Consider the following 16,096-nt stretch of genomic DNA (forward strand, 5'->3'; position numbering starts at 1 on the left):
GCAAACCATAAAAGAGACTCTTAACTACAGAGAACAAACTGAGGGTTGTTATAGGTGGGGAATGGGCTAAATGGGTGATGGAGATTAAGGAGAGCACTGTTGTGATGAGCACTGGGTGTTGTATGTATGTGATGAATCACTAATTTCTACTCCTGAAACTAATATTACACTATATGTTAACTAACTGGAATTTGAATAAAAACCCAAAACATTAAAAAAATAACATGCCAAAATGTATCAAATTATACACTTTATTTAAAAAAAATTTTTTTTTTCAACGTTTATTTATTTTTGGGACAGAGAGAGACAGAGCATGAACGGGGGAGGGGCAGAGAGAGAGGGAGACACAGAATCGGAAACAGGCTCCAGGCTCTGAGCCATCAACCCAGAGCCTGACGCGGGGCTCGAACTCACGGACCGCGAGATTGTGACCTGGCTGAAGTCGGACGCTTAACCGACTGCGCCACCCAGGCGCCCCTCAAATTATACACTTTAAATATGTCCATTTATATCAATGATCACTTAAAGCTGTTTAAAAGATAATAGAGCTGATTGTAATGCAATATTAAAAATGCATGGTGAATTCAAAAGAAAATAGGAAAGAAGAATATGAAATATATAGCAGGGGACAAATAAAAGGAAACATCAAGATGGTAGTTAGGGCACCTGGGTGGCTCAGCCAGTTAAGTGACTGATTCTTGATTTTGTCTCAGGTCATGATCTCATGGTCATGAGATCAAGCCCTGCATCAGGCTCAATGCTGGGTGTGGAGCCTGCTTAAGATTCTGTCTCTCCCTCTCCCTCCACCCCTCTCCTCTCTCTCTCTCTCTCTCTCTCTCTCTCTCTCTCTCAAAAATAAAAAGATGGTAGAGTTATATCTAACCTTATAATGACATTACATGTAAATGGACTAAGCACTCCAATTAAAAAAGGGGACACACACACACACACACACACACACAGAGATAGAGAGAGAGAGAACTACACCCGGTAAAAAGGAAGACTTTACCATGTGCTGGTTATAAGAATAACATTTAAATATATACAGTAAGAAATTCCAAGAAACATCAAGCAAAAGAAAGCTTGTGTGACCATAGTAATATATATTAAAAAAATAGACTTCACAGTGTATTTTCAGAGATTAAGAGGTAAATTTATAATGATAAAGAAATTAAATCACCAGGAAGACATAATTTTATATGTATATTCACATAATGATAGAGCTTAAAATTCATGAAAGAAAAGTTGGAAGAACTAAAGTAAAAAGATCCACAAATATAGAGGTTTTAACATCATTATTTCAGTAATTAATACAACAGACAAAAAAATCAGTACACATAGAGGTTTGCATGACTATCAACTAAGTGCACTTAATTGATAATTGTAGATTGTTATATTTAGCACCTGAAGATACACATTATTTTCATGTGTACATGGAAATTGCACTACTAGGTATTTACCCAAATGATACAAAAATATTTATCCAAAGGGATACATGCACCCTGATGTTTATAGCATCATTATCAACAGTGGCCAAATTATGGAAAAAGCCCACATGTCCATAGACTGATGAACAGATAAAGAAGATATGGTATATATATACAGTGGAATATTAGCAGTAAAAAAGAATGAAACCTTGCCATTTGCAGTTATGTGGATGAAGCCAGTGTGTATTATGCTAAGTGAAATATGTCAGTTAGAGAAAGACAAATATCATATGATCTCACTCATATGTGGAATTAAGAAAACAAAACAGATGAACATATGGAGAGAGAAAAAAGAGAGGCAAACCATAAGAATGACTCTTAATTATAGAGATCAAACTGAGGGTTGCTGGAGGGGAGGTGGACAGGGGATGGGCTAAATGGGTGATGGTATTAAGGAGGGCACTGTTTTATAGTTTGATTTGAACAGCGGTTACATGGCTATTTATATATACTTAGAAAATTATCAACCTGTACAATTAAAATTTGTTCATTTTACAGAATGTAAATTATACCTCATTCAATAAAATACCAAGTTAAAAAGGGAAACAAGCAAAGACAATTGTAAAAATTTAAGCTTGTCTTTCTTGACATATGTAATTCGGGATTTTGTAAATTTTACCACTCTAGACCACTCATGGAAAATATACCTTTGAAGACTTGTACAAAGAATTGTGTGGGCTATTGGTAATGACAGTTGTATGTTACCATATGCAGTGAAATGGCAATTATGTTATATTTCTGCTGAAATTTCTCATTTCCAAATATGGACAATTAAATGTCCTCTGGGACTCTTATGATTTTAGTTCCTGCTTCCTTTTTTCATACTCCTCTAAATGAATTCTCAGTGTTCCAGAGGTTTGTCCTTTTGGACCCTGTGTGTCTCATTGGGGATGGTAAATAATCCTGTAGTAAATATATCATCAGGGCATTTGAATGTATTCTCATTTATGACTGCAATGATCCTCAGCTACTCTGAAAGGTGGGGAGCAACTGGTTGATGGGAAAGTGACTAACAAGAGTCCAAAGGAAAGTGACCTTTGTTGTCTCTTCTTCCTGACTTTCTTGTGGTATGGATGCATAACTGACCAAATTTGATGTTTATGATGGACTGGGTCATCGTATGCCATAGACTGGATATAAATATGTTCAGGAATTTTAAATGGTTGCATCAGCAAATTCTGGTGCATATTTGTGATACTTTCTGTTGTCTTGATCTAGGATTTATCAGTCCAGTTGCTATAGGGGAAAACTATGACTGTCAGTCCTCCAGAGTTTAGAAATCTCTGTCTTCCATGAAAAAAAAAATCAGCCTTAATCATTTCCTATTAATTTAAGACATAAGGCATTTATTGATTTCTTCAATAGTTCAAGGAAAAGTACGTCTCATTTAAGAGTGTTCTTCCCCACCCTGCGTTCCATTAGCCTAGGAGAAAATTCCTGGCTTGTCAGAAGAAAAGAGAAGCATATTGTCAAAGAAACTGTTTCCTGTAAGCTGCTTCTTGGTGAGTACTTGACTATGAGGATACTTGCAACCTAACAGGTCACATATTTAAAGCAGAGACTTGTTATGTTTAAGTTTGTATTGTGGGTCATGCATAGTTACTGTAATAGGTTTAGCTAAATCAAAGAATTAAGTAAAGTACAATTTAATTATGGTGACTTACTCACTAGAGCACTGATTTCCAATGGATGCCCAGATTCGTTCCCCAAAGATAACATATCAATTCATCTGGCTTCTAGGTACACACTGGCATTAACAAAACAAAGCAAAACAAAACAATGTTCCTCTAGTGATTGCAAAGGGGATACAGGTGTAATTCCATCACACCAAAATCTTCTGGTGTAACAAAAATATTACCAGAAAACAATATTGAAGGGTAATTTATGACTAAGAGCAGAAGGAAGAATTTTTCTGTCAGGTGGGTAGAGTGAGAGGGAAACTGACTCACCCATTAAATGTTTATTCATTGATTCTGAACAACCAAGTCATGTAACCATGCCTCTAGCCCCCAACCTTTAGACATAGTTTCTCTTAAACCCAAAGACTGGGTAGTTATGAGATATTGTGCTAAACTAGGTTTCCTCCTTACTCTTTTTTTGAATATGAAATTTATTGTCAAATTGGTTTCCATACCACACCCAGTGCTCATCCCAACAGGTGCCCTCTTCAGTGCCTATCACCCACTTTCCCCTCCCTCCCACCCCCCATCAACCCTCAGTTTATTCTCAGTTTTTAAGAGTCTCTTATGGTTTGCCTCCCACCCTCTCTAACTTTTTTTTTCCCTTCCTCTCCCCCATGGTCTTCTGTTAAGTTTCTCAGGATCCACATAAGAGTGAAAACATACGGTATCTGTCTTTCTCTGTAGGACTTATTTCACTTAGCATAACACTCTCTTGCTTACTCTTAAGGTCTTGGGTAAAGAACTCAGGCTGAACCAACTTCAGGTCAGGAAAATAACTGGTTTGGAACATGCTAATAGGAAAATGATCTCCTTGCCAATTTCTTTTTCTTTTCTTTTCTTTTCTTTTCTTTTTTCTTTCTTTCTTTCTTTCTTTCTTTCTTTCTTTCTTTCTTTCTTTCTTTCTTTCTTTCTTTCTTGTATGTGTAGAGTGTGCACAAGTGGGAGAGGGGCAGAGATAAAGAGAGACAGAATCCCAAGCAGGCTCCACACCATCAGTGCAGAACCTGATGTGGGGCTGGAACTTATGAACTGTGAGATCGTGAACTGAACCCAGATCAAGAATTGGATGCTAAACCGACTGAGTCACCCAGGTGCCCCCCCGCCACAGTTTCTATTTTCAGAGGACTGAAGTCAGTACATAGGAGAGCTTCATATATTGCATATTATACCTGAAGTATAGAAATTAAAACTGTGACCCCATAAAAATATTCTTTGTGGGATGATAATCTTCATTGTTATCTGTTAGTTGTATACATTATGTGTAAACAATAATTTTCAATTTGCATTCTTTACCTTATGGACTTATTAAAAATATTTTCCGGGGCGCCTGGGTGGATCAGTCGGTTGAGCATCCGACTTCGGCTCAGGTCATGATCTCACAGTTTGAGTTCGAGCCCCACGTTGGGCTCTGTGCTGATAGCTCAGAGCCTGGATCCTGCTTCAGATTCTGTGTCTCCATCTCTCTCTGCCCTATCCCCACTCATGCTCTGTCTCTCTCTGTCTTAAAAATAATAAAATATGGGGCGCCTGGGTGGCTCAGTCGGTTGGGCGGCCGACTTCAGCTCAGGTCATGATCTCGTGGTCCATGAGTTCGAGCCCCGCGTCGGGCTCTGGGCTGACAGCTCGGAGCCTGGAGCCTGTTTCAGATTCTGTGTCTCCCTCTCTCTGACCCTCCCCCGTTCATGCTCTGTCTCTCTCTGTCTCAAAAATAAATAAACGTTAAAAAAAAATTAAAAAAAAAAATAAAATATTAAAAAAAATATTTTCCAAAAAAGTAAAGTTGCACATTAAAATTTATTTTCAAAAATAAACAATAAGCCTTCAATTGTTGCACATTAAAATTTATTTTCAAAAATAAACAATAAGCCTTCAATTTTTACAATTTAATAATAGAAAAAGTTCAAAATCTTTTATAATACAGCATTTAAATGATACAAAATAAGCCCTCATTCAGAGTTGTAGCTGCAAGTAGTAGTTATTTTTTTAATAGTGGCCATGATTTAAATTTTTTATTCTTTGATGATAGGAATCCTTTGATGATAGTGTTTTCTGTTTAACAGATCCAACAGAGTTGATGACAGAGAAATGGAGATAAACATGGAGGTGAGGAATGAGACAACAATCCAAGAATTCATTCTGGAAGGGTTTCCTGCCATCCAGTACCTGGGGAACATCTTCTTCCTGATGCATCTGCTGGCATATCTGGCCTCTATCACAGGAAATATGGTGATCATCATTATCACTTGGGCTGACCATCGCCTCCAGACACCAATGTATATTTTACTCAGCACTTTCTCCTTCTCTGAATGCTGTTTTATTACCACAGTTATTCCTAAACTGCTGTCCATCTTTCTTTCAGGAAGGCAAACAATTTCCTTTACTTCTTGTCTCACACAAGCCTTTTCTTTTCTGTTTTTTGGGTCAATAATTTTTTTCCTGATGGCTGTGATGTCCTTGGATCGATACCTGGCCATTTGCAAACCTCTGCACTACCCGGCCATCATGAACCTGAGGGTTAGTTTCCTTCTGGCTTTCTTCTGCAATGCTTTGTCCTTCATCTTGATCACTGGTCTGGTGCTCAAGGTTTCTCAGTTGTCCTTCTGTGGCCCCAATGTCATCTCTCATTTCTTTTGTGACCTCGGCTCCCTGATTCATCTCTCTTGTTCTGACACTGGGTCTGTTGAAATATATGTCCTCTTCCTTGCTCTGCTTGTCATTCTGATATCTCTCATTTTAACCATCATTGCATACAGCAATATAGTAGTCACAATTGTGCGACTTCCATCAGCCAAGGAGCGACAGAAAGCTTTCTCCACCTGCTCCTCTCACCTCATCGTCCTCTCTCTGATGTATGGCAGCTGTGTCTTTATATACGTGAAACCAAAGCAAACAAATAGGCTGGACTCCAACAGGGAGGCTGCCCTTGTGAACACAGTGGTGACCCCACTGTTGAACCCTGTCATCTACACTCTGCGGAACAAGCAGGTCCATCAGGCTCTGAGGGATGCTCTGTCCAGGGTGAGGTTGCAGAAACAGAGCTTTGGAGGGTAAGTGGATCTTCTTGGTCTTCTAGTTCAATTTCCCATTATTGCAGAAATCTTTCCTATAGAATCTCTACATATAGTGATCTAGCATATGCTAATTTCATCTAGATGGTACTATCTTACTTTGCAATGCAATACTTTTCACTATTTGAAAATTCATCTTAGTTCTCTATATTATGCTGAAGGATATCTTGATTTTCTACTCAGTGGTCTTTTATGAATTCAATTCAAACAACTAGGTTCTCTATGGAGAACCTAGTATACATAAATCATATAATATAATTTTTTTAAGCTAAGAATTTAAAAAGTTATCAATAAAATAATAATAATAATAATTGCTGGTACATTCTTATGCTTGAGTTTTCTGATACCTAAGAAAACATAGAAAACATTACCATTTTATGTATTCATGGTTTGAAATTTTAGAAACAAATTGTTTCTGAAAATTACATAAAGTCATATAATAGCCTAATTAAAATTAATGGTATTTCATTAATTGTATCTTTTATGTAAATGAACCAGCAGTAAGCTGGTTCTTTCTTTGGGTCAATTGGTTTTAGAGGCATAAGTAGCTCAGGGTAACCTAGAGGTGGTTAGGCACTTTGACATTGTCATCTTCTAGTGTATCAAATGTAACCAATAAAATTGTCTTTAATTCTTTCTTGAAACATAAATAAAAGGCAAAACTTTTTAATTTGTTCAACTTTTCCCCCTGTAATTGATATTGCCAAGCCTTGGTCCCAGTAGGTTACTGAAAAATAGGTGATCCCACTACCAGATTCTCTCCCCACATGTAAGAGATATTTTCTCCCAATGTGATTTTAGGTGTGGGAGCTGCCACCATCTTTCAGGTTAAGCTAAATTATGGTCAACATTTTATGCAGCAAACTAACAGAACTCCTAATTAGGAAAGTTTAAAAGGAAAATGAATGCATTGATAATTAAAAAATGGATTAAAATTGGGTCAGTTATTGTGTTTGTAGCTTCTTGGAGTAGGTGGCTCCCTCCCCACTGAAGACAATTGGCCCTAATGGGAAGTAGTACCTGTCACATCTGACATGACATGTACATGGTGTGCATTTGATTTTTACTGTGTCTGATTTGATTGTGTATATTCCTTTCCTGCTTGATTTGAGAATTTCTTATATTTAAGGCATATTCTGATTAGGAAGAACTTTAGACTATCAAAGAATGTTGAGTGATTTAGATTTTTATGTCTGGGAATGGTCTGATTATAAACTGTCCTGGGCGTTATGGTCTTCCAAGGACTGTTGTGTCTATGTCCCTCCTTTCTCCAAAGAAGAAGATAATTTCTGAACCTAATCTAAAGGCAGGGAACTCCTGAGAATTCTCTGCTTTTGGTTTCTGTGCATTAGATAAAATAGCCACCTCTTCCAATTTTCACAGCCTGACCTCATGAACCAGACTAGTGTAGGAGATGAACCTCTAGGTATTTTTGTAGATGCTATTTATTAAGTTGAGGTAGTTACCCTGTAGTCCTAGCTTATTAGGAGTTTATTTTTGTTTTTTATCATGAATGAGCAGGGAAGATACTCCTTGCTCGACTCAGATGAAGCCACTAGAAGAAGGTATGGTTTTTCTGTTGGTATTTGGATGGAGTAGGGTTAGTATTGATAAAAATTCTGTTATTAGGGCATTCTTCTCCAAGTTTGGGTTAGGGGGAAAAGTTTTATTTTTTTTTTAACTATTTAAAAAAATCTGTCGGTTCTGAGTTGGAGGGTTCTGGAGCACCCTGTCTGGGATATATGAAAGGCAATGAGGTATCTCAGTATGTGGATCCTGAGAAACTTAACAGAAGACTACGGAGGAGGGGACAGGGGAAAAGTTACAGAGAAGGAAGGAGGAAAACCATAAGAGACTCTTAAATACTGAGAACAAACTGAGGGTTGATGGAGGGTGGGGGAGAGGGGAAAGTGGGTGATGGTCATTGAGGAGGGCACCTGTTGGGATGAGCACTGGGTGTTGTATGGAAACCAATTTGACAATAAATTATATTTAATATAAACAAATTAAAAAAAAAGAAAGGCAATAAAGAAACCCAGGGAAACGACTGCCATATCATTCCTCAAGTCCCAAGGTCCCTAGGCCATCTACTATCTTCTTTCTATTTTTCAGAATCTTTCTATCATTCTTTGTTGTGTTATGTCCAGGGTATTCTAATTTAAAGAGGGAAGACCTGGGGTGGGGGGGGGGGAAGGGTTATTTCACCTTGGTGGAACAGAAAGTCCTTAATGAACTCCTTGAAATCAGTTATTTTAGAATGAAAAGTATTACTTTATTAAAGATGTTTCTCATATGACAGCCCATGAAAATTGAAGGATTGATTCACAGAGGAAACTTCTTAGTATTAGTAGGTATACAATTTGCAGAGAAGGTGTCAATTTCAGGAGAAATAAACTAGGGAGTTGAAAAAAATTCAATGTTTTGGTTTGAGTTACTCCAGAAGCAGACCCAGAAGCAAGAATTTGAAGACAAGTAGTTTACTGGAGAGTTTATTCCATGAATGACCAGTAGGGAGGAGGGAAAGTGCTATAGTAAAAAGAATTGTGTATTACCAAGCCAGTTACCCTTCTGGGAAATTGGAGCCCAATCTCACTGTGGAATTCTGTGTAGCAGTATAATACATTCTTATGAATTATTCAAACCCAGAATAAAAGAAGATGGGGTATGTATATAACAATTCTGCACCCATCATCCATTGAGGATTGCTTGTGGGAGTGTTCTTTCGCTAGCCCTTCTGGCTTGTCTTATGCTCAGAAAAATGTGCTCCCAGGGCCAAAAATAGTGCACCGACAGAGTTTGCAGGAATTTATAGTAAACAACCTATAGGCTGCCTGTCAAGTTGAATCCAAGGTAATATGGGTGGGGCCTAGCAGTGTCTTCTTCAATCCACCCTTTACACTAATTAGATTCACTTGCCCACCACCTTAAATTCACACTGTTAAAAAAGAATCAGTCAGAAATGAAGAATGCAAAACCTGAGATTGGAAACAGGCTTGATGCAACGAACAGTATGCTGGAAGAAACAGAGGAATGAGTTAGTGATATAGAAGACAAAATAATGGAAAATAAGCTGAACAAAATAGAGAAGTAAAAAATTATAGAATACGAGAATAGACTTAAGGAACTCAGCAACTTCATCAAACACAATAACATTCATATTATAGGAGTCCCAGAAGAAGAAGAAGAGAGAAAGGGGGGCAGAAAATTGAGGAAATAATAGCTGAATATCTCCCTAACCTGGGGAAAGAAACAGATATCCAAATCCAGGAGGCACAGAAAGTTCCCATCAAAATAAACAAAAGTAGGCCAACACCAAGATGTATTGTGGTTAAATTTGCAAAATACAGCAATTAAAAAAAATCCTAAAAGCAGCAAGACAAAAGAAGTCCTTAACTTACAAGGGAAGACTCATAAGGCTAGCTGTAGATTTCTCAATAGAAACTTGGCAACTGGAAGGGAGTGGCATGATGTATTTATAGTACTGCATGGGAAAAATATGCAGTCAAGAATGCTTTATCCAGTAAGGCTATCATTCAGAATAGAAAGAGAGATGAAGAGTTTCTTAGACAAACAAAAACTAAAGGAGTTCGTGACCACTAAACCAGCCCTGCAAGGAATATAAAAGGGGACTCTTTGAGTGTAAAGAAACACCAAAAGTGACAAAGACGAGAAAGAATCTCCAACAGCAATGACAAATCAAGTAATAAAATGTCACTAAATACATATCTATCAATAATTACTCTGTATTGGACTAAATTCTCTAACCAAAAGACATAGGGAGCCAGAATGGATCAAAAAGCAAGACCCACCTATACGCTGCCTAGAAGAGACTCATTTTAGACTTAAAGGCACCTGCATATTGAAAGTGAGGGGATGGAGAACCATTTATTATGCATATAAATCAAAGGAAAGCCTGAGTAGCAATACTTATATCGACAAAATAGACTATAAAACAAAGACTAGCAAGAGATGAAAAAGGGCACCATATCATAACAAAGTGGACAATCCAACAATGAGATATAAAAGTTGTTACTATTCATGCACCCAACATGGAGACACCCAAATATATAAAACAATAACAACCATTGATAATAATACAGTAACAACTCATTGATAATAATACAGTAATAGTAAGGGGCTTTAACACCACCCTTACATCAATGTACAGATCATCTAAACAGAAAACAAACAAGGAAAAAATGGCTCTGAATGATACACTGACCAGATGGACTTAGAAATATTCACAACATTCCATCCTACAACAGCAGAATACACATTCTTTTCGGTGCAAATGGGATAGTATCCAGAATCCATCACATATTAGGTCACAAATAAGGCCTCGACAAATACAAAGAGACTAGGTGCAAATGAGACATTCTCCAGAATAGATCACACAGTGGTAGCAAATCAGACTTCAACAAACACAAAAAGATTGAAATCATACCACACATTTTTTTTCTGAGCACAATACTACAAAACTTGGAGTCAACCACAAGAAAAAGTTTGGAAACCCCACAAATACATGGGGGGTTCAAGAACATGCTACTAAAGAATCAATGGGTCAACCAGGAAATTTAAAAAGAAATTTAAAAAGTATATATGGAAACAAAATAAAATGAAAGCACAGTGGTCCAAAACTTTTGGGATGCAGCAAAAGCAATTCCAAGAGGAAATTATATGGCAATACAGGCCTACCTCAAGAGTCAAGAAAAATCTCAAATAAACAACCAAATCTTACACCTAAAGGAACTAGAAAAAGAACAACAAATGAAACCTAAAGCCAGCAAAAGCAGGGAGATAAAGATTACAGGAGAAGTAAATGATATAGAAAACCCCCCAAAAAGAGTAGAACAGATCAGTGAAACTAGGAGCTGGTTCCCTGAAAAAATTAGTACAATTGATAAACCTTCAGCCAGACTTATCAAAAAGAAAAGAGAAAGTACCCAAATAAATAAAATCACACATGAGAGAGGAGCAATAAAAACCAACACCACAGAAATATAACCATCCAGAAGAGAATATTATGGGAGTGCCTGAGTGACTCAGTCAGTTAAACGTCCAACACTTGATTTTGGCTCAGATCATGATCTCATGGTTCATGAGATAGAGCCCTACATTAGGCTGCGCACTGACAGTGTGAAGCCTGCTTGGGATTCTCTCTCTTACTCTGCCCCTCCCTGCTCATGAACATGCACTTTCTCTGAAAATAAATAAACATTTAAAAATAAAATAAATCACATTTTTTAGAACAACAAAAAAGAAGACAATATTACAAAAAATTATATTCCAATAAATTGGACAATCTGGAAGATATGGATAAATTTTTAGAAACATATAAACACCCCAAACTGAAGCAGGCAGAAATAGAAAACTTGAACAGACTGATAACAAGCAAAGAATTTGAATCATAAAATTCAAATACAATTTGAATTATAAAAAAAAAGGCTCCCAACAAAAAAAGTCCAGGGCCAGATGGCTTCACGGGTGAATTTTAACAAACTTTTAAGGAAGAATTAATACCTATTCTTCTCAAACTGTTCCAAAAATAGAAATAGAAGGAAAATTTCCAAACTCATTCTATCAGGCCAGCATTATCTTCACACCAAACCCAGACAACGATTCCACTAAAAAGGGGAAATACAGGCCAATGTTCCTGATGAACGTGGATTCAAAAATTCTAAATAATGAAAGACAGATATCATATGTTTTCACTCATATGTGGATCTTGAGAAACTTAACAGACGACCATGGGGGAAGGGTAGGGGGAAAATAGTTACAAACAGAGGGGGAGGGAGGCAAACCATAAGAGACTTTTAAATACGGAGAACAAACTGAGGGTTGATGGGTGTGGGGGGAGAGGGGAAAATGGGTGATGGGCATTGAGGAGGGCACTAGTTGGGATGAGCACTGGGTGTTGTATGTGAGCCAATTTGATAATAAATTATATTTAAAACAAAACAAAAACAAAAATTCTAAATAAAATAATAGCAAATTGAATCCAACAATACATTAAAAGAATCATTTACCACAATCAAGTGGGATTTGTTCTGGGGCTGCAAGGGTGGTTCAATATTTGCAAATCAATCAATGTGATATACAATATTAATAAAAGAAAGGATAAGAACCATCCGATCCTCTCAATAGATGCAGAAAAAGCATTTGACAAAGTACAACATCCATTCATAATAAAAACCCTCAACAATGTAGGGTAAGAGGGAACATACGTCAACATTTTAAAGGCCAAATATGAAAAACCCACAGCTAATATGAATCTCAATGGGGAAAAACTGAGAGCTTTTCCTCTATGGTCAAGAATAAGACAGGGATGTCCTCTCTCACTGCTGTTCTTTAACATTGTACTGGAAATCCTAGCCTCAGCAATCAGACAACAAAAAGAAATAATGGCCCCCATATTGGCAAGGAAGAAGACAAAGTTTCACTAACTATTTGCAGGTGGCATGATACTCTATAGAGAAAACCCGTAAGACACCACCAAAAAATTGCTAGAACTGACTTACAAATTCAGTAACATTGCAGGATACAAAATCAACGTATAGAAATCTGTGGCATATCTAGACACCAATAATGAAGCAGGAGAAAGAGAAATTAAGAAGTCAATTCCATTACCAATGCAACAAAAGCAATAAGATACTGAAGAATAAACCAACCAAAGAAGTGAAAGACCTGTACTCTGAAAACTATAAAACACTGATGAAGAAAACTGAAAGGACACAGAGAAATGGAAAGACATTCATGCTCATGGATTGGAAGAACAAATATTGTTAAAATGTCTATATTACCTATAGGAATCTACACATTTAATGTAATCCATATGAAATTACCAACAGTATTTTTCACAGAGGAGTACAAACAATCCTAAAATTTGTATGGAACCACAATAGCCACAGCAACCTTGAAAAGGAAAAGTAAAGATGGGGGCATCATGATTCTGGATTTCAGGTTATATTACAAAGCTGTAGTAATCAAAACAATATGGTAATAGAGCAAAAATAGACACATAGATCAATGGAACAGAATGGAAAATGCAGAACTGAGCCACAACTACGTGGTCCATTAATCTTTGGCAAAGCAGGAAAGAATAGCCAATGGAAAAAAGACAGTCTCTTCAACAAATGGTGTTTGGGAAAACTGGACAGCAACATGCGACAGGATGAAACTGCACCGCCTTCTTTCACCATACAAAAAGATAAATTCAAAATGGATGAATGATCTAAACGTGGGACAGGAAACCATTAAATCCTAGAGGAGAATACAGGCAGTTACCTCTTTGACATAGGCCATAGCAATTTCTTTCTAGAAATGTTGCTGAGGCAAGGTAAAAAAAGCAAAAATATTGCATTGAGACTGCATCAAAAAACATGAAGAAATATTGGTATTGGAGAGCCATGAAGGCACTATCCAGAAAAGTGGAACAATTTGAAATATTTGTTGGTGTCAGTTCACCACCCCTTATGCTAGATACAAAGTGTAATTAGTTCAGCTCATTTCTTTGAGTGTCCCCTTTCTAAACCTTTCCATCAAACCACATGGAGACCCTCTCCTCCCACCCTCCCACTGTCATGTTGGCATTGGTGCTCCCCAGGTGTAAGGTATTTCTGCACCATGAATATGGCACTGAATAAAATTAATACCCCATGCAAAGGATCCTTTATCTGAGCATTAAAATGTATAGTCTCACTTTGCTCTGGCTTCTGTAACTCATCTCCCATATTCTTTATTTTTCCTAACTTCCAACTGAGAATATTACCATGGAGTCCAGGTTTGGCCTGGATTGAAAGTAAAGTGTGTTGATGGAGAGATGTTATAAAAACGATTTTGTCTATTAGTGGGAAGGTGGAACCCACATGAAACTCGTGAAAGTTTCTGTAATATTTGTCTTGACCTTGTAAGTTCAATACTTATGAGGGAAGATTCAAGCAGAACAAATTTCCATACAGCTACCATATGCCCCAGGGTTGCCTGCAAATACATTTGGGAGTGTAGTCCACTTCTCTGTATTTCAATGGGAAGCCAAGGCCACGGAAAAATGGATCACTCCTGCCACTGCAGCCTAGCTGAGGTACCGAGGAGAGGAAGCAGTTTTTCAAGCCAATGGTTGCTATGGATACAGCTTCTCCACCCTAAGGCTCACATCTCTTCCTCTATTCCATCTAGAAAGAATCTGAGGATCCACTTCCCAGATACTTTCAAAGAGAGAGGGTCCTGCCAGGCTAGAGATTTTATAGAAATCACCAAGTATTCCTTTTCTTCCCCGAAGAGGAAGAAGTGTGTGCTTTCCTTTTCAAGGAGATTGTGGAACAAAATTAAGATATCTTTTAGATGAAAATATGCAATGAAAAGAATCATAACATTGGTAGAAGCATGAAGAATGATTGACCAAGAAAGGTGGACTTCACCAGTATCTTCCCAAAAGACTGATGAAAGCCAGGGTGTATGCTCTGGCATACACCACATGTAGAAAATTGTACTCTGGACTTGTACCTCAAATTAGTAGCAACATTCAGCTTGGGATTTTAGAAACCCTTGGGAAATTGTCATATAGTTTTCTTGAAAACTCTTGGCAGAGAACAGTGTGGACATCTGGGAATCAGTGTCACCATAAATAATGAGAAGATAAATAAAATAAATAAGGGTTGCCCTAGTAACTTGTTCTCAACAGTGACCAATTAGCTGCCCCCAGAACACCAGCTGTGCCTTTACTTTCTGCCCCTGTGTCTTCATCATCTAGTAAAATTAGGGGACTGCACTCTCTGCTCACTGGCTGGGTCCATCCTGGTTTGGTGACCAGTCTTGTATAAAAAATATCAGAGAGCCTCAGACTTGCATGTCAGCAGATTCTCATTGTCAATGCAGTAAAACAAGGATGCTTCTCTATATGGAAAGGTGAAGATATGATGGAGGAGCATGGTGGAGTACAAGGTATCTTGGAGCAGGTGCACCAGTGACAGTGGAGCACTACGGCAGAAGGACCTTGTCTCAGGACCCAGGGATAAACCTATAAGAAGCCGGTGAATGAGGTAGACCACAATGTTGCATGTTAGGCGGACTTTTACCCACTTGGGAGAAGAACCCTAAGTCTGAGATTCCAGCTCTAGCCCAGAATTGGTGGTAGTGAAATGTGGTTGTTTTACTCCAGCTGCTCCTTTCTGGGGTTTCAGTGGTGTAGGCTGCCATGTAGCCTTGCTGTGGTACGAAACATTTTGGGCTATAGAAAGAGAGCTTTGTCAGCCAGACACTGGCAACATGGGATGCATATTCACCCTACTGTAGGACAACAGGCTATGATAAATGCATTTACTTCTCTCCTTTCCTCTCAGCCCACAGCAAGCTCTCGATTTCTTGGAAGATAATAGTTGCAAGAGGAGGAAGTCCTGCCTGCCATGAGGTGACTCCTATGTGTGACTGGCCTCAGGGACCGTGGTGATTTGTGGACTTACTGGGGACAACTGGAACAGAAGCAGAAGCTCCTTCAGGCTGGGGGTGAGCACTTTGGTTTCACAAGCAGCACTTTAGGGGATCTGGCCCACAGTGGGTTAGTGAGAATGACACATTTCACACTCCCAGTGTTTAGCCTATTTTTGAGATACTAGAGCCAAGAAGCTTAAGAAAAGTCATTGATTGAGAGGACTGAAGAGAGAAGAATGTTCACTGAGTTTCATGGAAGAGTCAGTGTATGTGTGCCAGGTTCCCAGAATATCCTCTTAAGTAGGTTAATCCTGTGACCTACTGTCAGTCCCACTGCCCTCACAGGCCAGCATGAACCCAAGGGGTGGGTGGTCAATTCTGGACTTACAGTTCATGTCCTGTTGTTGAGCAGCATCCAATGTCTCTGGTCTCT

At 38.2% G+C, this 16,096-nt stretch overlaps 1 protein-coding gene across 1 annotated transcript; it reads left to right on the forward strand.

Annotated features, from left to right (window-relative positions):
- Nucleotides 1–5,254: 5,254 nt before the first annotated feature.
- Nucleotides 5,255–15,703, forward strand: LOC125148295 (olfactory receptor 6C74-like). Its single transcript, XM_047826250.1, has 2 exons — nucleotides 5,255–6,216; nucleotides 15,576–15,703. The coding sequence occupies exons 1-2, from the start codon at nucleotides 5,255–5,257 to the stop codon at nucleotides 15,640–15,642; spliced, it is 1,029 nt and encodes a 342-aa protein (XP_047682206.1). The 3' UTR covers nucleotides 15,643–15,703.
- The last annotated feature ends 393 nt before the right edge of the window (nucleotides 15,704–16,096 follow it).

The sequence above is a fragment of the Prionailurus viverrinus genome, chromosome D2, assembly GCF_022837055.1.
Source record: "Prionailurus viverrinus isolate Anna chromosome D2, UM_Priviv_1.0, whole genome shotgun sequence".
In the NCBI taxonomy this organism is placed as follows: Eukaryota; Metazoa; Chordata; class Mammalia; order Carnivora; family Felidae; genus Prionailurus; species Prionailurus viverrinus.

Bases quoted from the DNA above. Each gene is read 5' to 3' on its own strand.
- LOC125148295 (XM_047826250.1), top strand. From the start codon at position 5,255: ATGGAGATAAACATGGAGGTGAGGAATGAGACAACAATCCAAGAATTC. The intron at 6,217-15,575 runs GTAAGTGGATCT...CTTTCCTCTCAG, and splicing joins CAGAAACAGAGCTTTGGAGG to CCCACAGCAAGCTCTCGATT.